The sequence below is a fragment of the Laetiporus sulphureus genome (genome assembly GCF_001632365.1).
Source record: "Laetiporus sulphureus 93-53 unplaced genomic scaffold LAESUscaffold_2, whole genome shotgun sequence".
NCBI classification, from domain to species: domain Eukaryota; kingdom Fungi; phylum Basidiomycota; class Agaricomycetes; order Polyporales; family Laetiporaceae; genus Laetiporus; species Laetiporus sulphureus.
In genome coordinates this window covers 123,216-144,800 of record NW_024468511.1, presented here as the reverse complement: position 1 = coordinate 144,800, position 21,585 = coordinate 123,216, and the positions used below count along the sequence as shown (strand labels likewise).

The 21,585-nt window shown below is 51.8% G+C and overlaps 8 protein-coding genes across 8 annotated transcripts; 6 read left to right on the top strand and 2 right to left on the bottom strand.

Moving 5' to 3' along the window:
- Positions 1–747: 747 nt before the first annotated feature.
- Positions 748–2,231, bottom strand: LAESUDRAFT_640686 (glutathione synthase; the record flags this gene model as incomplete). Its single annotated transcript, XM_040903614.1, has 5 exons — positions 748–1,546; positions 1,599–1,679; positions 1,732–1,863; positions 1,912–2,054; positions 2,112–2,231. The coding sequence occupies 5 exons, from the start codon at positions 2,229–2,231 to the stop codon at positions 748–750; spliced, it is 1,275 nt and encodes a 424-aa protein (XP_040769428.1).
- A 723-nt stretch (positions 2,232–2,954) lies between these two features.
- Positions 2,955–4,308, top strand: LAESUDRAFT_151916 (uncharacterized protein). Its single transcript, XM_040901366.1, has 4 exons — positions 2,955–3,277; positions 3,379–3,493; positions 3,604–3,821; positions 3,876–4,308. The coding sequence occupies exons 1-4, from the start codon at positions 3,098–3,100 to the stop codon at positions 4,221–4,223; spliced, it is 861 nt and encodes a 286-aa protein (XP_040769427.1). The 5' UTR covers positions 2,955–3,097; the 3' UTR covers positions 4,224–4,308.
- Positions 4,309–5,342: 1,034 nt separating this feature from the next.
- On the top strand, positions 5,343–5,591 carry LAESUDRAFT_636505 (kinase-like protein; the record flags this gene model as incomplete). The annotated part of the gene is made up of 1 exon (XM_040903455.1): positions 5,343–5,591. A coding segment is annotated over one exon (249 nt), but the record flags the coding sequence as incomplete, so codon positions are not given.
- A 1,353-nt stretch (positions 5,592–6,944) lies between these two features.
- Positions 6,945–8,015, top strand: LAESUDRAFT_740442 (HIT-like protein). The gene is made up of 5 exons (XM_040911079.1): positions 6,945–7,018; positions 7,069–7,106; positions 7,183–7,281; positions 7,337–7,446; positions 7,501–8,015. The coding sequence occupies exons 1-5, from the start codon at positions 6,996–6,998 to the stop codon at positions 7,663–7,665; spliced, it is 435 nt and encodes a 144-aa protein (XP_040769425.1). The 5' UTR covers positions 6,945–6,995; the 3' UTR covers positions 7,666–8,015.
- Positions 8,016–8,648: 633 nt separating this feature from the next.
- On the top strand, positions 8,649–10,317 carry LAESUDRAFT_733761 (cytochrome P450; the record flags this gene model as incomplete). The annotated part of the gene is made up of 6 exons (XM_040910445.1): positions 8,649–8,962; positions 9,014–9,044; positions 9,098–9,241; positions 9,293–9,418; positions 9,466–10,100; positions 10,155–10,317. The coding sequence occupies 6 exons, from the start codon at positions 8,649–8,651 to the stop codon at positions 10,315–10,317; spliced, it is 1,413 nt and encodes a 470-aa protein (XP_040769424.1).
- A 1,131-nt stretch (positions 10,318–11,448) lies between these two features.
- Positions 11,449–12,885, top strand: LAESUDRAFT_641676 (Aldo/keto reductase; the record flags this gene model as incomplete). Its single annotated transcript, XM_040903684.1, has 9 exons — positions 11,449–11,599; positions 11,652–11,746; positions 11,807–11,878; positions 11,930–12,030; positions 12,084–12,209; positions 12,265–12,279; positions 12,337–12,589; positions 12,645–12,699; positions 12,752–12,885. 9 exons carry the CDS (start codon positions 11,449–11,451, stop codon positions 12,883–12,885), a joined length of 1,002 nt encoding a protein of 333 aa, XP_040769423.1.
- Positions 12,886–13,132: 247 nt separating this feature from the next.
- LAESUDRAFT_710348 (FAD/NAD-P-binding domain-containing protein) lies at positions 13,133–14,490 on the bottom strand (the record flags this gene model as incomplete). The annotated part of the gene is made up of 5 exons (XM_040906759.1): positions 13,133–13,252; positions 13,309–13,596; positions 13,649–13,861; positions 13,908–13,939; positions 14,001–14,490. The coding sequence occupies 5 exons, from the start codon at positions 14,488–14,490 to the stop codon at positions 13,133–13,135; spliced, it is 1,143 nt and encodes a 380-aa protein (XP_040769422.1).
- Positions 14,491–15,084: 594 nt separating this feature from the next.
- LAESUDRAFT_808755 (uncharacterized protein) lies at positions 15,085–16,832 on the top strand. The gene is made up of 3 exons (XM_040914090.1): positions 15,085–15,416; positions 15,479–15,912; positions 15,973–16,832. The coding sequence occupies exons 1-3, from the start codon at positions 15,212–15,214 to the stop codon at positions 16,567–16,569; spliced, it is 1,236 nt and encodes a 411-aa protein (XP_040769421.1). The 5' UTR covers positions 15,085–15,211; the 3' UTR covers positions 16,570–16,832.
- Positions 16,833–21,585: the final 4,753 nt, after the last annotated feature.

Sequence of the window (21,585 nt, the reverse complement as noted above, 5' to 3'; positions counted from 1 at the left end):
GATGTCGGATCAAGCCTGGGCGCCCAGCTCACATCCAGGATGCTCTATCGCGTGAGCCAAGACTGCCGCGGATAAGATACGAGAAACTCTGTCCGCGTAATGAGCAACGTTGGCTAGCTAGCGGGAAACTCTGAAACGTAGAAATTGGGGAGGGACCATGGTGCTAATGGCAGCCCGATCTCACAGAACAGACGTCCGCCGTGGGCGCGCCGCGACGCGCCCACGTGACTGGAGACGCTGTGGCGCCAATATTGGAACACGTTCGACGTGTACGACGTTGCTGAGTGCCATAGTTTGCGACAGCAGAAAAACCACCTACGGAATAGCACCTCTCCCCCGGAATATCTTGGCTTGACGCGCCACACTGATATTCTTGCCGTAATTCGACACTGTAGATGCCTATGTCAAAATGTACAGCAAACTTCGTAAGTCTACACCGACTATACATTGTCAACGATGACTGAAGTGAAACGGTATCTCGAACAGCTCGTTTCAGTTTCTCCGCCACCCAAGTTGAAGAGGTGAAGATGATTCAATCGAGTCCGTGAATGGATCTATGATTGGATCCTAGTTGAAATCTCTACACGGCACAGACAGGGTGCGCGAACAGGAAGCGTTGTCGATGATTTCCGCCCACGCCATTGGCCTACCGGTACCATGGACGCTTCCTATGGAGCTCACGGAAACGGCAAACTTGGGTCCATACTGATGACGCGTCTCAGGCCAGCTTATAGTGATAGTGCGGTATCAGTCATCGACAAGTAAGATCGAATCCAAGACGGAGAACCCGGCCGCCACGCCACCTTCGTTGCTTTCCTTTCCCTTCGTTCTCAATAACCACCCCACCTCCTTCTCCTTCACTTCCCCATCTTTCCCACCGAACAGCGCCCATCCAAAAATTCCCAGCTCACTAATGACATCCGCCTGCACCGCGCCCTCTGTCCCCGCGCCTGCGCGCACCAAATAGTTCCCCAGTCCCTCCGGCGGCGCAATCAACTCCATCGCGATCCACGCTTCGCGCTCCTTGGTCGGAAGGTCATCGAGGAATGGCGGGATGGCTTCCTTGTACACATTGTTTCCGCCACCCTCGCGCTGCGGCTTCAATACGAGACGCTGCGCGAGCATATGTGCCTTTTGCACGCCGCCATTTTCTTCGAGGCCCCACATCGCCATCCAGCTGGCGCGCAGCGCGTCCACGTCCTCCTGCGGGAGCACGCCGCTCCCCCACCGGGACGCGTCACAGAGGAAGCCTTCCAGCACACCGGGGCGCGTGAGCACCTCCTGGACCTTCTTGCCGCCTGCGAGCTGGAGCTGGATGGACGGACACTGGATCGCACGCGAGCTCTCGAGCAGGTACCGTGTGTCGTAGTGTGCAGGGGTGGGATAGTCGGTGGGCGTGTAGCCTGCGCGGAAGTACACGACCGCAATTTCTACGGGCCCAGTAGATCCAGCAGGTGGGACTATGCAGAGCGCACAAGTGGATGGATCGACAGTAGCAGAGTGTGCGAGTTGATTTAGGCTCTGTCGCACAACGTGGATACCATGTCTATGAGTCAATATAAGTGATTGCAACTAGCGAAGCAAACGTAATCCCTTACGTCTCCAGCAGCTCGTATTCGAGCCACCGCTGGTCAAACACGTTCCGCTCGCCCTCCTGAACTACGAACAGGATGCGGGCACTGAAGATGGGGATTTGAGTACTTGCGTCCCTCAAGAATTAGGGGCACTCACTTTGGGACCCCATACGCCTTGTGGGCTTCAGCGAGTCCCTCAGCGAGTCCTGCAGTGGTCCGATTAGAAGGAAAGTTCGCTTCCTTCAGATGCCCGGAAGCATTATAATACTGCGTGGATTTGTAGAGATATCTGTTTGAAGTTGAACAGCTTGATCTATGAAACCAAGTGCAGGCCTACTTGTGCATACCGGCAGCTCGCTGAGACAGTGTACCGAATGAAGACGAGATGGTATTGAATTCAACTTGCTTCAGCGAGGCAGGCGTGCCATCGCTTGGGGCGTGTAGCATATAGTCCGACCGGAACATACCCAGTTGGAGTGGCTGAGCAACTGAGGTTATTCATTTAAGTCTCCGGTAGGAACGAAACCCACCTCGTACCTGGACGACCCCCTCATCTCGCAATCGCTTCCATCGTTTCCATAGCTGACCGGTGAACAGATCCACCTTGCCTACACCTTCCACCTCGCCCATGATGCGATCGAGGAATTTCTCATCCATTGCAATGCGCGCATAGAGGACGTTGTACGCCCGCTGCAGTCTCTGCGCGTGCAGGAACAACCCTCGAGGAAACGGCGACGGGAAGAGCGCGAGAGGTGCATGGATTGCAGACGTCGGTGCTGGAGGCTGCTGTGTAGCTACTGGAAGATATATTAAGCCATGAGACAGAGCATATGTTGTCGCCAGTAGCGTCAATTCCTCCAGCTGCGAGTGGGTGAGGGCCGGAGGCCATTTCGATAAGGTTGATCCAGACATCCCAGCTCACTCGCGATCGACTGCAGGATGAGTTCAGATTGTCCAGAGAAGCCTTTGAGATACGTTTCAAGGCCTCGTGAGGACGGGAGATGATGGCGAGAGAAGAGTGCAAGTCGAAGTTGCCGTTATGGATGTCGCGGCAAGACGGACTCAAAGAGTTGCTCAGTCATCATTACTGTGCAGAAGGCGGCCACCAGTGAATTACGTTCAAAGACGAACACCTCATGCTTTCCAGGAGCAGCAGGCATCTGTATACTCAGAAGGGACGATGAGATCGAGAGATATAGAACCGAACCCGGGTTGCATATCGTGGTTATTCCGAGAGCAGATGTGTCAATTGCGACACGATAATTTGCTCCGGGGCACTGACCGCGCTGATATCTTCTGCATACAGCTTCTCTCAGGCTTCGTATTCGAGTTAATGTGAGGGCTTCTCCTCGATTATTCATGCATATGCATGATCAGCGTCTCCTTGTGGCACCTCGGCCATGCACCCAACACGCATACAGATACAAACATCCCCCCCCCCTTGTCATTGTCTCCTGCTTTCCAACATCGCTGAGCCTTCTACTGAAGCATCCACACACCACCAGTCGCCTTAGTCCTCAACTATGCCTGAACTCAAGCTATCCTACGTTATCCTGTTCGAAGATGCCACCGTCAGTAACGTCAGCACGATTCGCGTTGAAGACTCGTTGGATTTCACGGAAGTTCATGACAAGATCTACGAGAAGGAGAAGTTTATTTTAGAGCGTCGCAAGATTTCCCCCTCTGAAATTTTCATCTACAATGTGAGTTGTCCTCTCATCATCGCAACGGTGTCACTCTGACTGAGCATTAGCCTCGTGAACTGAACGCTGCTCCATTTGATGGCCTGGTCGATCGTGTGAAGACGAGTGTAGAGGGTTCAGACCCCACTCCCCCCTTGGATGAAGTCAGCTCGATCTTCCCTAGACCGAACCCACAGGCGAAGTTTGTTGATCTTGTGCTCGTGGCACGTCCTCCAGGTGAGCCACCATCCAGATGACCTCACGTCGTCGTATCTTCGGTGGTGTCTGCTGCCACTCTCCCTGGAATTGTTCTCAAACATCCTGATATCTTATCATGTTTCCCACAGCTATAACGGGGCCTCAACATGACGCAGGGACGCCTGTTGAGGACCCGGAAGTTGTGAAATTATACCGAGATATCATTATCCAAGTACACAAGTGGGGCGATTACACGGAATTAGACGTGATCCAGAACGAGATAAAAGCGAACACAGAAATCCCAGTTCCAAGATTTGTTGCGGAGTTTGAAGAGAAGTTGGATAGCAACCCAGGTGTGGCCCCTGATGTGCGTGATTTCCTTGAATCGTCCACCTGTCTTTCAATTCTGAAGTCGATGTAGATGCTTGAGGCGTTCAAGGTTATACTCGGTGATCAATACCAAGCTGCGTATTTCGGGTCTCTTACAAACTCAAACGCTGCGGAGGAGCAATCCGGGGCACCGGCCGCCGGTGGTGAGGAGACCGCTGAGGCTGAGGATGAACATCATAACAATCGGACACAACCATGGCGCCAAGCCGACCGACTCGAGCTGATGCATATCGCGGACATTGCATCCGAAAATTGGCAAATGTTTTGGACGAGACCTCTTGCTTTGAAGGGAGATATAGCGCATGCCATCTTCTTTCTGAGGCTCATGCTTCATATTCCACAAGGACGGATTACACCTGTAAGGTATGTGTGGCCTTGATTACTTGCGTTCGATCATGACTGTCGTTCCTATAGAAGCAAGTCGCAAATCACTCTTATCCTGGAAATTGCAGGTGGCGAAGGTTTAGACGTGAAAGAAAGATATCGCACGTATAAGCCTGTCAGCGATTTCCTCATCATGAAGTCGAAATTACCTCGACAGCTTACAGAGGTTGATTCGACCGGATTGGGAACTGATTGGCCAGTGGATAAGGCGCGGATGTTTCTGACCGGTGCTGCCTTCGTCCGCTTCGCAAACGCATTCCTGAACACATTCAAGCTGACGAAAAATTTTGTCCTTGTTATCAATTTTCTTCGGGGCAGTGGTGAAGCATCACGCTACACTCTTTTCCAACGGCCGAATGACCGGAAGGTATGCCTTTTTCATAATGCATAAGGTCTCAGGCTGAGCCATCGCAGGTTTACTGGAGAGAGAGGCGTTTCGAGTTGACTACACCAATTGGCCGTGTCGAGTTTGCACGTCAGTTGTACAACCATGTTCATATGCTCCATGATAGTGTGGAAGAAGAGGAAGACACGCAAGAGAACACTGAACTGCTCAAATTTAAGATCGAAACGCAAGCCAAGAAGTTTGCTATGAAGTCGGTTCATACAAGGGGAACCAAGAGGAAACATGAGCCAGACAACGGTAACAGCAATGTCGCTGGCGGCGGCGGCGGCGGCGGCGGTGCAAATACAGCAGCGGCGGCTGCAGAACTGAGAGCGCACGGCTACGAGGTCAAGCCGGAAGTCATTTGGGATGCAAGCGGCGGTGCATTGGAGCCGCTTTTCAAGGTATGTCAACCCTTGGCTACAATAATATGCTGGGCTGACGCCTAATCGTCAGATGCCGTCTCATATTCTTACTGTGTATCGACCATCAGATCCGAGTACTGATCTCATTGCAAAGGAAGTCGATGAGGGGTCGAACGAGCTTCAGATCCTCGCAGATATTCGTTGCCTCTCACCGGCGTCTAACCACGTCGTCTCCTTGCTCGATTCGTTCCCTGGCCAGGCAGGCGCATGGGCCATTCTGCCTAAAATACCGAATTCCCTTGCGGATTATCTCGCACTCGCTCCTGACGAACTTCGCGGCAACGTTGTTGAACTCTGTTTGGGCCTCATCGAGGGCCTTACGTATCTTCACGAAAATCTCTTCGCGCACAGAGACATCAAGCCCGCCAACCTTCTTGTCGACCGATATTTCTGCTTGAAAATCATCGACTTCGACGTCGCGGTTCGTCTACGTTATGAAGGGGAGAAGGTGACCGGCTATTGCGGGACGGCGGGCTGGATTGCCCCCGAGGTCGAGAAGGGGTTGGAGTACGATCCTATCAAGGCTGACTGCTGGTCATGTGGATGTGTTATCCTGCATCTGTTTGACAGACTCAAGGAAAGTGACGAATCTTTGAGGATTTTTGCGGAGGAGCTGAAGGCGAATGACCCAAGAGATCGCCCGCAGCTACGCGAATGGGGCGCGCCGGCTTCGCCACTCTCACCGGCTCCGCCACTCTCACCGGCCTCGTCAGCCTCGTCAGCAGCCTCGCCGGCCTCGCCAGCCTCTCTAGTCCCACCGGACTCGCTGCCCCCTCTAAATATGCCCAGAAGTAGCTTTGATGATGCTTGGCAACGCCGAACAGAAGTCGTTGAAGACCATACAGAGGATTCTGATCCGCCAGCGAAGAAGATTAGGCACGCAAAGCCTGTGCGAAACGCGGCTGCCGGTCGCAAGAACATCAGAGGGCTTCGAGCAAGCGAAATTCTGCCGTAGCTCTCTGTGGTTGTCTGTAGCACTCCGTAGCTCGGTATCATGTCTACGTCTGTAGCAGTATGTAGCGGTCGATAGCAGGCGGGGGCGAAAATTGCCCGCACGGACTCGGAAGCGTGCAGGGGGTTTCGCTCTCCGATCATGTAGCACGGTGGCATCTCGCGCGTATAAGAAAAGCAGAATGTGACATTCATGTAGAGACGAGATACACATAAGACCAATCTGAGACCGAGATCAAGCAAGTATCATGCAGACTGAGGCCAAGACCGAAAACATTGAAACGGACCAGACCATAAACTACAGTAGCGGGAGTGAAAATCAGCACTCGGTCTCTATCACTGATATATAGGTGGCACGATGTCGTACAAAGTTTAAGAGCAGACCATTACTGATTGACTTCAAGGAGAGACCAGCAAAGCAAATGTAAACGAGAAGTGTGATAATCGCATGAGAACAGTGTCTCTGCACTCCCAAACAGAGAGACGGGGTGAATATCTCAGTCTCGTTCATATGCGTCATGAGTGCATTGAAGAGATTCGGTGTTGACTGGCGGGAGCCTCGCACTCTTGAAGTAGCATCATGGCAACCCTCCAAGGCTCCAACGGGCTGACACTATTCATGGCGTTTGAGTCAGCCTAAATATCTGGCAATGTATTCATTTGTCACGGTTCATCTTGCGAATCAGCAGATTACCATGATGAACGTGCGGGACTATGAGCAAGCAGCGATCCAAAAGGCGATGTATACGTCAGCTCAAATGCAAAAAAGCACATACAAAATCTGTGAGCTCACTATATACCGACTTGCAGCACTTTAAGTGCGACGCGTCGAGAGTGAATGAACGCAAAAAACATAACCCTCTGCGCCACAGACGCGTCACATTAGCGCCCATTGAACGCGTGACGTGATGAGAGTGCGCGCCTATCGGCCGCAAGCATAACGCAATCGGTGCAACGCCGATCGCCTAGCACTGGGACGTCTCTCTGTTAGCTTCCACCATCATCAATGGCTGCCCCGTCGACAGCAAAGTAAGGGCGCTATCTATGAAATTGTGAGCCTGGACTTACATTAAAATTAGGACAGTTGCATCATGCATTTTCTGCAAGATTGTAAAGGGTGGGTGGAAATGAAGTGCACCGTGACTTCATTCGGATGCTGGACGATCGGTTGTTTCTGACGATGCGATGAACAGGAGAGATCCCGAGTTTCAAGCTGATCGAAACCGAGACTTCCTACTCGTTTCTCGACGTAAATCCCCTTGCGAAAGGCCACTCCCTTGTGATCCCCAAATGTACATCCGTTATGCTCCTCTTGAAGTGGAACAACCCCTGACGGCCGGATCGCAGATCATGCTGAGAAGCTGCATCAGCTGCCTGATGAGGAGACGAAGGACCTCATCGTTATCGCAAAGAAGATTGCGGTCGCACAGGGGTTCGAGAACTACAACATCCTCCAGGTCAGTATCTTCTTTCCTCTTCGCAGTCTTCGGCTCATTATGTGTATGTGGCAGAACAATGGCCGCATCGCGCATCAAGAAGTTGATCATGTTCACTTCCACGTCATTCCCAAGCCTTCCGCCAGCGATGCCGAAGGCCTGGTCATCGGCTGGCCTCAGCAGAAGATCTCGATGGACGAGCTCTCGAAGCTCCACGAGGAGATCAAGCAGAGGCTGTGAACGCGCGGAAATCTCGTTTATGTGGATGAAGTTGGAATGTGCGATAGTGTTATAGGTCTGAGATGCCGGATAGAATGCTCAAGTTTCTTTCGTCGTCTCATCGGTGGGTCAAGGATGAGCGTATGGCTCCTGTATTAAACGTACACGAGCAAGTTGAGCGCTGAGTTGATACGGGGCGGCCAATATTCATCAGAGCAGATGGGGTCGCTGTAGCGAGGCGAACTGGCAGGTCGCGGTGCTTATGTCTGAAGAGAAGTCTCACTAGCATGTTAGTATGTAAATATACAATTCATAAAGTTCTGCATGCACATTACACACGCTTCTGGTTAATCTCAAATCTTGCTTTACGCAGCCAGATGGAACTTTTGTAATATTTGTCAAGTCACTTCCTATGGAACTGCACTCACCAAGATATATGATTGATGCTACCTTACAGCTCGTATGGAAACAAACGTCTAGTGTGGCTTAGCACAATGATGATAATCGCCCACTAGACAGAGATATCTTGCCTATCGTCTCTACCATTTGGGCACTTCAGTAGCTAGTTTCATACGAAATTCAAGCGAGCTGCTGTTTGGCAGGAAACCAGTGGACACCGCTGTTTTGTGTCCAGTATATTTCAGTAGCAGGCCGGGCCGCAGCCTGAGGGCAAGCAGTGCTAATGCAGCGCCACAGACGCGTCTCGACGCGGGCTGGCTAAGCGCCCACTTTTCCCATCCACGACGATTCTCTTTCCTTTCGCGAGCAACTGCACCGTCGGTTTCGACTGCACCGACCACGTCCACGAGTTTCCTGCACTTTCCATCTCCTGCTGTTTCCTGCTCTGGCGCCTCGTTACCTCCGCCAATTCATTTCGGATGTGGCACATGAGCGGCCTTATCAGATAACAGAAACGAAGCGACTTCAAATGCAGTGACTCGGCGGCGAACCCGAGTCCATCTCTTCTCTCTGTGGACTGTACTGACGGCAAACCCGCCGTAAAGATGCTAATGCTATACTTCCTCGGCTTCAGCCTCCTTTACATCGTCTACGAGCGGTTGGCCCTCTCCCCTCTCAGCCGGGTCCCGGGACCGCCGCTCGCAGCGATCACCCGGCTGGTGCTCATGTACTACGAGTTCACGCGGCAGCGGCGGCGGTGGGTGCACGCCTTGCACATGCGATACGGGCCCGTCGTGCGGATTGCTCCGAGCGAGGTATCGTTCGCGACGTGGGATGCGGTGAAGGAGATATATATTGTCGATGGGAGCGGGTACGACAAGACGACTTTCTATCGAATGTTTGATAACTATGAGACGATGTACGTTTGTGTTTGGTGAGATGGTGAGTGCAACTGACGTGCAGCCCGCAGGTGCATGTTCTCCACTATTGATAAAGTGCCGGTGAGCTCAATCGAAATCCGTCCGCGGATGGAGCCTCATGACCATGTGCATAGCATGGAGAGAGAAAGAAGCGGTTCGCCGACCGCTACAACAAGTCATACATCATGCAGCCAGAGACGATGACTGGAATACAGGAACGCGCAGAGCAGTTTGTGGAGAAGTGCACAGAAAAGCCTGGAGCCCCTGTCGACATCTACGTCCGTGTTGTCAGTCCCGTCAGCGTTACGACTGTTTAAACAAGTCCACAGATCTATCTACACTGCTACGCCCTCGATTGCGTCACATATCACCTTTTTGATCCCTTGGGAATGCAGTCTCTCACCCAGGCCTCTGACCTTCTGCGAGTGAAGGAGCTCTCCTACCACGACAACATGGCATGTCCCCTACCACTTCCTGCCGCCCAATTACTCACCTCCCGCAGCCAGAGTCCTATCTTGAACACTATCTAGGTGACTTCCCACACATCGCGCGCCTTTTCCGGCGGCATGACCGCTCCAAGGTGCTCTCCACGCGTGTCCTGTCCATCGCGCGGCGCTCCGACGTCGCTGCACACACAGTGCTCCACAAGCTGCAGCACCTGCGGGACCCGCCTCTCGACACCAAAAGCATCGCGTCGGAGCTCATGGACCACACCGTCGCGGGCATCGACACGACGGGCGACGGACTTTGCTTCCTCATGCACCACCTTTCGCTCCCTGCCACCGCCCCCGTCCAGGAGAAGCTCCGCCGCGAGCTCGCGGAGAACATTGGAGTGCCCATAGACGACCTGGCGTATCTCGATGCGGTGGTGAAGGAGAGCTTGCGGTGCTTCTCACCGCTCCCGATGAGCCTCCCGAGGCGGGTGCCGAAGGGCGGGCGCACACTCGCGGGTGTGTTCCTTCCCGAGGACACCGTCGTCAGTGCGCAGGCATACACGCTGCATCGATTCGATACGACGGTGTTTCATGACCCGGACGAGTTCATCCCCGAACGGTGGCTCGAGCCTGAGGGGACAACGGAGCGGAACCAGCTGTTCTTCGCATTCGGTGCGGGCGGAAGGGGGTGTATTGGCAAGCAGTGAGTGTCTGAACTCTAAGTGTGCCATATCTTTAGGTTGCTTATGGACACTAGTTTAGCTTTGTTGGAGATGAAGATGCTCCTGCGGGAGGTGTATTCGGCGTATCGCACGAACGTCGCGCCGGAGATGAAGGCATCCATGGAGCAGGACGACCAGTTTATCTCTTCTCGGCCGAAGGACCAGACGTGCTTGGTTACGTTTGAGAAGGCCATATAGGTATGTACATTTCCACCACCTCTAGAGTGCAAGAGGCACAGTCAGCAGTTGCCTCCATTTATTTGATGTATGCTCTAGCATATTTACAGAATCAAAGTGATAACTATTATAGTGACGCGATGGCTTCAGCTCATCGATCAGCCAGCTAGAGCGTGAGACCTCTTGTATTCTCCACACTGCCACTCCTCTTCATTACTATACTGATTTTGATCTTCTTATCGTGTGCCACATTCATTGGGATGGATTTTTCTTCTGAAGAAAGACGTACTTACTATTCGTACGACAAAGTAAACAAGTACGAGTCCTTCCGCAACGATGCAAGGCTCGATTACTTAAATGCACAAACGCACAGCCCGCGACCGTCAACTTAAATATCTTCGCAAACGTCTCATTCGTCTTTGTATTTCCACGGGTACTGCGGATGCTCGGTGGGGCTCGCTTCACCCGGCTTCATACCTTTGGTGGTGGCTCGCCGCCATGAGTTAGTTTCCTTTGGCGCGAAGAGAAAGCGGTGCAAGGCCATCGAAAGGCTCATTCAAGCAGTGCATGTGTGACCGCTATATCTTGTAGTCTTTCTCTTCTGCCCGATAAAGTGCACGCGCTTCCTATCATGTCGGATTCGCTTTTGATGATCGCAGATCATTATGTCGACTCCTTGGTCCCATACATATATAATGCCTCCTTAGAAGCTGTCTCCCCTTCTCTCCCCCACTGTCCCCCCAGGTCGTGTGTTGGGCCCTCCGGAAGCACTCAGCATCGACTAGACTCAAAGGATCCTCGTTGGGGCCGTTCTCAACTTCTCTTCCACAGCGACGCGCCTTGCGCACCGTTACTCCATTAATGTCCATCCTTCCGGCGGCCGCACGAATTTCCGATCCAATAATCGCGGTTCAGTGTCTCGGAGTCCCGCTGTGGAGTGTCTTACGAAATCTCGACCGGATCGACGCGCGCATGCGCAATTATAAACCATCCGCGAGCTGTCCTTCGTCACCGTCTCACCACGCCATGGCCCAGCCTGCCGCGTACAAGCCCTTATCTACTCACGACCCGGAGGACGTCGCACCTAGCAAGCCTCCCCGCTCGAAGCGCATCCTTCTCAACTTTGCCACCCTCGCGCGCATCGCAATCGTGATGGCGGTCGTATTCGCTGGCCTTAGAGTGTTCACGCGCAGGTCGAGCACGAAGCTCCGCGCACCGTGCCATGGGTTCCAGCGGAATCTGTCGTCTTTGCCTTCGCACTACACACTACCGTCTGGTGACAAGATCCCCGCGGTGGCACTTGGTATGAATGGGTGGTGGTGAAGGCATATTACGGAGCTGATGTGTGGCCGCAGGTGTATGGCAGGCGGACAAGGGCCTAGTTGGTGCGGCAGTCAAGACGGCCCTCAGCACTGGCTACCGGCACATTGATGGCGCTTGGATCTACCGAGTAAGTGCACGTTGATATCTACCTCGGGATTGCGTGATTCAACGACATCATTTGCTGCAGAATGAGGAGGAGGTAGGGCAAGCTATCAAGGAGAGTGGTGTCCCCCGCGAGCAGCTATGGATTACTTCGAAGGTGTGCATTGCTTGAGACTCCTTTCAAAGGTATGAACTGACCTTTCGCTAGCTATGGAACACCTTCCATGCGCCGGAGGATGTCGAAGCAGCCCTCGATGAAAGTCTCAAAATGCTCCAGACGGACTATCTTGACTTGTACCTCATGCACTGGTGAGCGGCGAGGATCGGTTCATGACATGCGAGTCGTTCATTGCCACGCTCAGGCCGATTGCATTCAAGAAGGGCACAACCACGCTCGACAGGGAGCTCACCGCCAACCCGTACCCGACCTGGAAAAAACTCGAGGAGTTGGTCGACAAGGGCAAGGTGCGCAACATCGGTGTGAGCAAGTGCGTACAGTCTATCTTCTCTCCGAATCACACGTCACTGACCCTCACCCGACAGCTTCAACATCCCCAGGTGAATCCCATAGGTAGACTACGCAACGAGTCCTAAATACTGACATACGTAAACCAGGCTGAAGAATCTCACCGCGAATCAGCTCAAGTACCCGCCCGCGGTGAACCAGGTTGAGCTCAACTTCTGGAACCCGCAGCCGGAGCTGCTCCAGTGGGCTAAGGAGAACGGCCTCCTCCTTGAGGCCTACTCGCCGCTCGGAAGCACACAGCAGGTCAATGCAACGCTCACGGCGCCTGAGGTGCAGGCAATCGCGAAGCAGCTTGGCATCACACCTGCGCAGGCGATAATCTCATGGCATGTCCAAAGAGGGGTATGTGTATTAGCGGGATATGCAGTGAAGGGTGCTGATGGTACATCTCGTATAGACCGTCGTGTTACCGAAGAGCGTGACGCCTTCGCGTGTTGAGGAGAACTTTAAAGGTACGTGCGCGTCGCACTTTCCTAGTCGCCTTACTTACGCTCGCATATTTAGTGTTCGCACTGCCCGATGACCTCTTCGAGCAGCTCGAGAAAGCTGCGATTTCGCACCCGCCGCATCGCGTTGTAAACCCGTCCAAAAGCTGGGGCATCGGTTTTGATGTCTTTGAAGACTACCCTCAGGTGTAAATGAATATGCTGGAGTGGATGTAGAACAGAATGTATGATAGGGCGGTGCGAACATCTGATACGAGAGGTTGTCGGTAACTGACACGGGAGAACATAAGCAAGAAAACAGGTCATGAAGGGACACACGAAGAAGACAGCGATATATATATACATTCGAAGCATGGACTCAACACAGACTGGTATCTAAAATTCCCCCAAGTTCGTTGCAGCCAGTGAATTCCCAAAGAAACGAGGAAATTGGCAAATGTCACAGTCCTCTGTCCGACCTGGCCTTGCTGACAAACAGGTCCTTCGACTTGATGAGTCGCGCGAACCAGTCGCCCAGGACAATGCCCCAGAGGATGTCAAAATAGCACGACCCCCCATTCTACCAAGCCGACAAAGTCAGTGTAACTCGGGCCATCCAACGAATTTAGCACCGACCTTCCCGAGAGGGATGACGATCAGCTCGGTGCTGCCATTGTACAACTTCGTCTGTGACTGTCCGATGAGGAAGCTGAGCACGTTCGGTGCGACGATGCCGACGTGGTTCCCGGCCTTAGCGGCCTGTTTCTGCTCTTCCCAGTCAACGATGTCGCCGACAGCGAAGACGCCCGGGTGGCCCTGCACCTCGAGCGTGGGCTTCACCTTGACGCAGCCATTTGCCGCGAGCACGTCCGACCCGAGAGAGGATATGAACGCTGTGTTGGCGTGCGCGCCGAAGGTTGGGATCTGCAGAATGCGTGAGCATGAGGGTAGCGCAGCCAGCGGGGCTGACACTCACAACTAGGTCCGCCTTGGGGAACTGTGTCCCGTTGCGTGTCGTAAAACCAATCTTTCCTGGCTCCGGGAGCTGATCGACATATTCCCCGAATGCGATGTTGATCCCGTGCGTGCGACAGCGGTACTCGATGTCCTTCCGGAACTTGGCGGGATAAACCGAGTTGAGCAGCATGCTATCGCTGTGCACGATCGTGATTTTCTTTTCCTGTGCGCGCTAAGCGTGAGCGTGAGCAGGAGGCACGGAGATATTTGGTACATACGGGGTAAATATCACGGATTTCGCCCGCGAACTCTGGAGAACGGTGTCAAGAGCGATTCGAGGATGATCTAGACACTACTAGCGCGACACGCACCTATGCCGACCGCACCACCGCCGATGAGGTAGATATCCTTCGCGTCCGCGATACGCTTCCGCCATTCATTGATATGCAAGCGCAGATCCGAGTCTGCTTCGGGGAACTGCAACGGGCCAGACCACTTGCTCCCTGTCGCGAGCACGAGTACCGCGTATGGGATACGTTCACCACTTTGCAGGACAACGCTCCCGCCCTGACCGGGGGCAATCTCCTCGATCGCGGCGACGCTGCCTTGGAGGAAGGTGCCGTTCCCGTTGACGAAAAGCTTGTCATAGGAGATGAGCACGCGGTCCTCGAGGCGGTCGACGTTGGAGGTCGTCATGCGCGCGCAGGCGATGAGGTTGATGATGTACGGGCGGTCGTTGATGAGGATGAGGTTGTACTTGGACGCGTCGAACTTGGAGGAGAGCTCGCGCGCGAGCTGGCTGCCGGCCAAGCCGCCGCCAACGACCACGACGTTCTTCTTGTCGTCAGCCTTCTTTGACATGGTGGAGAGGAATTGATGGTTGATGGCAGTCGTGCGACCATCGTGGACGCTTTATATGCGCGAGCGATCGCGGAATGTGCGCGCCTCGCGAGATGAGAAAGACGTGCCGTCTTCCACGTAAGTTGGATGACATGCGGATTTAAAACCATAAATCAGCACTTTGCCCCTCTTGCAGCAGATTCCGAGATTCGTTAGTCTTCTGGGCGGGCTGGGCCTCGCAATTGTGAGCTTTGAGGCGCTTCGAGACTGCGCATCTGGAGAAAACGGAGAGAGGTGATGAGAGGCAATCAAAATGCCTCTACTCGCTGTTCGGCAACGGCCGTTGTGCGGTTGCGAACCACGTAACGGTGTCACGCCTGTTATGGTTGACTTCCAAGTTCCGACTGGAATATCTCTTGATGCCTTCGAGTTGTATGTGAAAGCGTCGTCGACTCTGGAGTCTGAGATCTGAGCGCTGAGCGTTCCAAAGATCGGAATAATGGCTCACTGAAAATGAAGGGAGATTTTGACAAACTGTCTAATCTAATGAAGATTGATGTCCCATCATGTCTGCCATGCGTGTATGAACACGAGCTCCAGATGCAATGGCTTCTACAAACCTTGTGGCCTTTTATCTGAAACTTGTCCAAGCTTCGTGCACTGGCACCCTCGCGTATGTCCTGGATGTGAATCGACCTCAGCCACTCCACATCGTCCACATCGCCAATCTCAAGCATCAAGCATGAACTACGCTGTACAGTCTCAGCCACGGCGTCCCCGCCACAATGAGGGGATCAGAAATTTCACTGATGGGCTCTCGAGCATGCCTGTAGCATCTTTGAGCAGGCCTGTTGAGGTCGAAGGCCTGAACATAGCCATCGAACACTGTGAATACGTCGGTTCATACAACTGGCTCGACTTAAAGACACCATCTATCCTTGTCCCTGGTCAGTAATAGCAGCTACATTCAGTCGATGGCTACCTTGATGACGTCTTTGTTGTGTTGCAGGCTCTCCGCGAATGTGGCGGGACAAGGCCTTGCCTTTCGAGATCCCGCCCGATCAGGGAAGATTGCTAGTGTACGAGGACGGCTTCCGTATGCCCGCGTATCCGCGTCTTCCGATGCTCAAAGCGGTGGACGTGATGACGGAAGCGACAGGAAGACATCTCCGGTGGCCAGATATCGACTTCATCACCGACCGCAACTTTCTACGCAAGCTGTTACTCTGGGCCGGTGGGGGAGGATCGGGTCGTAACGATGCATTCCGGATAGACCTCCAGCTATTCGGAGAGCGCACTGTACTTCTCAACCGCTACGACGAAAGGACGTGGTTGAATATCAATCCGAAACAAGGTAGCTACGGGCGTAACTTCGAGGAGCACACGACTACAGCTGCTCCAGGATGTGAGCGGGGCGGTTCCCATAATAGAGTCGTCCAATATGTGAGCAACGATTCTAAAGTTCACTCAAGATCGAATCCTGATGCAGTCTTCGACTGCTAGAAGTTTGGCGGTTTATCCATGCTGGTTGTGTTCGAAGTGGACGCCTACCTCTCGCCCGAGAATGAGGCGTCGTCTTCGAATGCTCCGCCATCTTCTTCAGAGATCCCCGTGCAAAACCCCACCGCTCCTTCGAAATCTCCTCAGGAGCGCCGACAGAGATCGTCGCAGGAGCAATCTGAACTATCCGAGCCGACATTGAATATCATTCGTGCGGGCACAGAAGTGCCGCAGAGCTCGCTCATCGAGCTCAAAACTTCCATCAGACCCCTCTCAAAGAAGTGGAACAACGCCTATCCTCAGCTCCTCTTCTCCCAGACACCTCACATTTTCTTTGCCGAACACAAGAACGGCAAGTTCACATCGATGGCGCGACATCAGCTGGGTGCGCCAGATATGCAAGAGATCGACAGAGGCGCAGAGCCTCGCTTGAAGAAGCTGAGGAGTCTTCTTCGGGACATACAAGAGCTGGCTGTACGCGGTGGCAAGACAGGGCGCCTGACTTTGCTGCAGCGGAATGGGAAGATGGAGGTTTATGAGAGAACGAGCGATGCGAGTTTCTTACCCGAAAGTATATCGCAGCGATTCGATCCACTTTGAAAGGTATTTACATTGTATCCTGCCTAAATGTCCTTCACATCGCTGTCTGGGAGGGCTGGGAATATCTTCATGACAAGGATCTCGTTCGATGGCTGCTAGGTTGTAATGCTGGTTTCTGCGGCGGCCGTCAGCTGATACCACGCATTGCAAGCTTGCACATTGTTTCGTGCTGATACTGTTGAACGTACATCCGCGTTGGCTATGTGTACAATACTGACCACATTGTAACACGTCTATTCTCATCGATGATATTGATCGCGAACCCATGGAAGGATGAAACATGTGTGACTGCGAACTCTACCTCTACAAGACGCGCACGCGGTCTCACGCCAGGCCACGGCACCCCTCTCTTGAACGTAGACACATCAGGAAGACGCGACAATCACGGCAGACATGATGCGATTTAAAAATGTGAAAAATAGTGTGGGAATGTCGGCTGATGTTCTACACTTGTGATATTATCAGTGGCCCCACAATGCAATTGCAACCCTAATGCAATTCACGTCTTTCCCGTCTGAATAACGCGTTCAAAAATCCGAAAAATTCACGCAATTTACATGCAAGTATTACAGCCAAGGCTGTCTATTCAGATTTTTGACATTGCATGTTGCTAGCATATGGGACGAGTACTTACAGTGAAGAGCCCCATTTTGAAGCTTTCCCGAGGCTCGCTTGCTCGTACAGCTGAACGTGGTCTCATGAGGCTCTCAGGTAGATTTCATATATATGTGAACTCTATGTTGACAGAAGCTGACATATATTGCACGAGCCCTGTGTTCTCTGGGAGAAGTGTAAGGAGTGAGTGGCTGCCAGAACGAGAATCATACCCAAATAAGGAAGGTTTAGAAGGTCCATTTGAGCTGAGACTTGGGAGTGTCGGCGCTGCGTCCGCACGCCCGGTTCTGAATGACCGGTGAGGGGAGCGGAGGAGACGGAATTTTTGTAAGAGTAATAATATATATCATATATTTCTATTGCACGTGTCAGCGAAGACAGTGTTACAGTACATTTGTCGCAAGAGAATCAGGGCAAGTATACAACGTTAGAATAGTAGGCAGGAATATCGAGCTAAAATATAATGTACAATTTATAACATGGGCCGTGAGCGGGAGCGCAGTCCATATGGAAGGCAAACATGGGTGGACGGAAGTGTCATATGAACATGTTATCAGCGATCCCGATGTCCTCCTTGATTGATGGCTCTGGACCGGCGAAGAGTTTGCTGAGTGTGAGTAGCTCGAGGTGAGTTCGCCAGAGCTTCCAATCTCCGTCGTAAATGGCGTCGCCATTGGCGTTGCACTTGAAGCAGGTGATAATGCACTCAAGTACAACGACGTCGTTCTCGACGATACAGGCTGCGGGATGTCTTTCCATGTCTGCATGAGGGCTGAAGTGGGTTGTGCTGTCGAAACAGTTGTTGAATATGGCAGCCTGTGGGCACAGTGAGCGATGATCATGTGGAGGGTGCGATCGAATGTACGGATGCCTTCTGATCGCCCCTCGCTTTGTGTCCTTGATAATGCAATGGACGATTTCATCGAACACACGTACTGGACTGAGTGACAGTGGGCAGGAACTGTTCCCTTCACCATGGGATAAGCACTCCACCATCCCAACGGGCTTAAAATATGATGCTGAACCTGCTGATCCAGCTGTTGTGGTGAACACAGAATGAACTCGCTCATCGTGCGAGAACAAAACACGTCACATATATGCGTCTGAAGAGCGCAAACTACACTATCCAGCATACGATCGGTGCCTCAAAGCCCCATATCATGAAGATGCAGCAAAGCGACCAACGAGCGATAAGGCAGACGGTCAACGAGTAACGACATCGGTAGCTGACAGCGCCACCGACCGTGTGTAGGGGCAACGGATGAGACATGCTGCAACAGAAAGGAGCCACAATACAAAAAGCTACTTTCAATGGCAAAAGCGGATGGGTACGTTGGCAGCTCACCCACACTGAAAACATTGGAATGGCGAGAGGCAGCACCACAGGATGTAGAAGAATCACAGTTGATAAAGATGGACATGTAGGCAATAAGTCAGCCATTCGCACAGACAATCAATCACAGGCAAAACAGACGGCCAAGCGACAAACAGTGACTCACGGATGATAAATCAGTCCACAGAGCATATCGACAACGATCCAAGCAGAAGCAAGAAGCTCGATAGGAAAGATGTGCGTGAACGCTCGCCAGTGGAGGAAAAGTGCAAGCACACAGAGAAAGCAGCTGGAGGGGCAACAATGCGTGGTAGTGCATGAAAAGCGCTCATGGAGCATGAAAACTGGGGCAGTGATGTAGCCACAGGTGTCACGGCAGACATGGTGCGATTTATCAACGTAGAAAATTGTGTGTAAATGTTGACTGAATTCTTACACATGTGACAAATATTTGCAACCACGGCATTTCATGTCAAAAATGTTTCACTTTGGCTGCTAATGTGCACTATTTGCCATTTACATGCTACATTGGCAAACCTTTGCCACAAATGTAAAACATCAGCTGACATTCCCACACCATTTTTCGCACTGATAAATCGCATCATGTCTGCCGTGTGTGGGTAAGAAACAACGAGGTGGATGATTATGTAATTGCCCACCATGCAATAGTCACTAATAACCTGAATGACAGGTCATTTGGAAATGGCGAAGCTGTGTTGGAGAACATCCATTTTCAGTGGTGCCAGATCGGACTGTCAAAATGAAGATGTTCTCACACGGTGGCTGATGATTCTTGATAATTGCATTGGTGTTGCGACCGGAAGTCATCCTTGGATTCATCCACTTCACATCCTGTTCACTCACAAATATTTCTCAGTGTTCTCAAGACCCCAGTATTTCTAAGAATAAAATCTCCGAGGGGGTCTGCTCACTGACAGCAGAATAGGACGTGACACTCTGAAAAAATTGCATTAGTGGGCCAGTGATAGTAAAGGTTTGCCAATGAAGCATTTAAACGGCAAATAGCGCACATTTGCAGACAAAGAAAAACATTTTCGACATGAAATGCCATGGTTGCAAATATTTGTCACATGTGTAAGAAATCAGTCGACATTCACACACAATTTCTTACATTGATGAATCACATCATGTCTGTTGTGAATAGCAGTCAACAGAGCACAACACGAGATGTATAGTGACAATGGAAATTTGGCGCCACAACGGAACACTCCATTGTTTCATCATTTCTATAGTGCAACATATACTCAATGCATACAACGAAGGCTCTATAGCATGTAAGCACCACCTGGACCTCACATAATCGATGCCTAATTAGCCTGCCGCACCGGTGCTGTGCGTCAAGCTAACTAGCCCTGAATATCTGTCCGTCGTGCACTGCCAGAAGCGCTGCGACTATTGCACACCATTTCCTTATGAGGTAGCTCACAGATCGTCCTGATAAGCCCACCCATTGCAGATAACACTGCCGGTATTGTGGGTGGTCGGCAAAGTGTTCTGAGATTATCTCGCCAGTAGTGTTACTCTGATCGACACACTCCACATGCCACCTGAGGACCGAAGCATTGAGCTTGCTGTCCTCCCCTCATATATATCTCATTTTTCATTGTTTTTCCTGTGACCTTTTCCAGATAGAGATATGGCACTTCCCCAATGTACTCCGATGCAACCCGAGCACCATTGATATGCTGCCCAGCGACTGACACATCGCGCTCGCTGTCGACGACGTTCCCCCCTTGTATATCAGTCATTCTCACTAGATTTTTTCATGCTCTTACTCAGTATGAAGTTTGCCACATGTTCAAGCAAATCTCCACCTGATGCCATCACCGCTCACCTGTCACTGAGTGACTGACACATTGCACTTGCTGTCCCTGACAGCAACAATGTCCCCCCCCATATATAAGTCATTCTCAGTATATATTTCTGTGCTCTTGCTCAGTATAAAGCCTGCTGCATGCATTTACAATGCCTCTGCTGCAATATCACTGGTAATCTCATGCAGGTTCTCAATCTCATTCAGTGCATGGCCACCTCATCTTCCCTTCCATGACCCTTTCTTCTTTTCCTTGTCTGAGCGCTTTTTGCAGGGCTTCCTGGGTGCCGAGATCACTGATCCATCAGCAGCGGTGATGATATTGATAAAATCTTTGAATGGTTGAGCACCTCAGCTGCCGCCTGTCCCACCATGATGTGTTGAAACCTCAGAGTTCATAGTTGAAGTAGATGTGGGATCCACTGGAAATGCAGCGAAGGATGTGGCACTATTGTGGACTGACTCAGGCACCATCTCTGGGAAATATGTGGGCACCAAAGTGCACGTACTGTTTATTGCATCAGAGGAAACTTGAACGATGGTGGAGCCAGCTGTGTTGGAAGACTCATCCACATCCATCTGTGCCATTGCTCCATGGAATCATTCATTAGTCCACTTCTCAAATTCTTTGTCCTCCATCTTCTCGAAGTGTGTTGTGCCATTTTGCCAGGCTGCAAGCAGAATCCGAATCTCATTGTGAGAGCCTAGGTCACCCGAAGCACAGAACTTGCTCAGTGGTCATCTGACAATCTTGATGTGGTATTTCTCTGTGATGCTTCGCTTGAAATTCTGGTATGATATGTGTGCAACCTTCCCCCCTGCTGCTTTCTCTGCATGTTGATGTAAGTTTGTGGTTACTTTCGCAGTTGATGTCACACTTACCAAGCTTCAGGTGAATGAGTTGTGCAATTTCCTTCTTTAAGTTCAACGTACCCTGTGCATAGTCATTGACAACACCTGATCTCGCAGCATGTCAATCCACTGGACAGCATGAGAATGGAGGTGGTGATCTCATGAACCTTCAGTGCCTGAGATGAGGAAGGCCTCAAGGTGCATGGAGAAGTCTGTGACAGTATTTTTGATTGTGAGCTCGAAGTAGTCGCTACAGTTGTAGACGAGGAGAAACAATCTGAAGTTTTGTCCTCTACATGCTGGTCTTATATACATGTACAGGTGCTGACTATTATGGGACATGCTATTGGCTGTCTATGTGTCTATGCAACTAAACTATACA

Coding starts and splice junctions, on each gene's coding strand:
- LAESUDRAFT_151916 (XM_040901366.1), top strand. CDS start 3,098: ATGCCTGAACTCAAGCTATCCTACGTTATCCTGTTCGAAGATGCCACC. Junction 3,278..3,378: donor CTGAAATTTTCATCTACAAT/GTGAGTTGTCCT, acceptor GATCGTGTGAAG/ACGAGTGTAGAGGGTTCAGA. Junction 3,822..3,875: donor ACCCAGGTGTGGCCCCTGAT/GTGCGTGATTTC, acceptor AAGTCGATGTAG/ATGCTTGAGGCGTTCAAGGT.
- LAESUDRAFT_740442 (XM_040911079.1), top strand. CDS start 6,996: ATGGCTGCCCCGTCGACAGCAAA. Junction 7,019..7,068: donor GCTGCCCCGTCGACAGCAAA/GTAAGGGCGCTA, acceptor CATTAAAATTAG/GACAGTTGCATCATGCATTT. Junction 7,282..7,336: donor CTCCCTTGTGATCCCCAAAT/GTACATCCGTTA, acceptor GCCGGATCGCAG/ATCATGCTGAGAAGCTGCAT.
- LAESUDRAFT_808755 (XM_040914090.1), top strand. CDS start 15,212: ATGAACTACGCTGTACAGTCTCAGCCACGGCGTCCCCGCCACAATGAG. Junction 15,417..15,478: donor ACCATCTATCCTTGTCCCTG/GTCAGTAATAGC, acceptor GTTGTGTTGCAG/GCTCTCCGCGAATGTGGCGG. Junction 15,913..15,972: donor ATAATAGAGTCGTCCAATAT/GTGAGCAACGAT, acceptor TTCGACTGCTAG/AAGTTTGGCGGTTTATCCAT.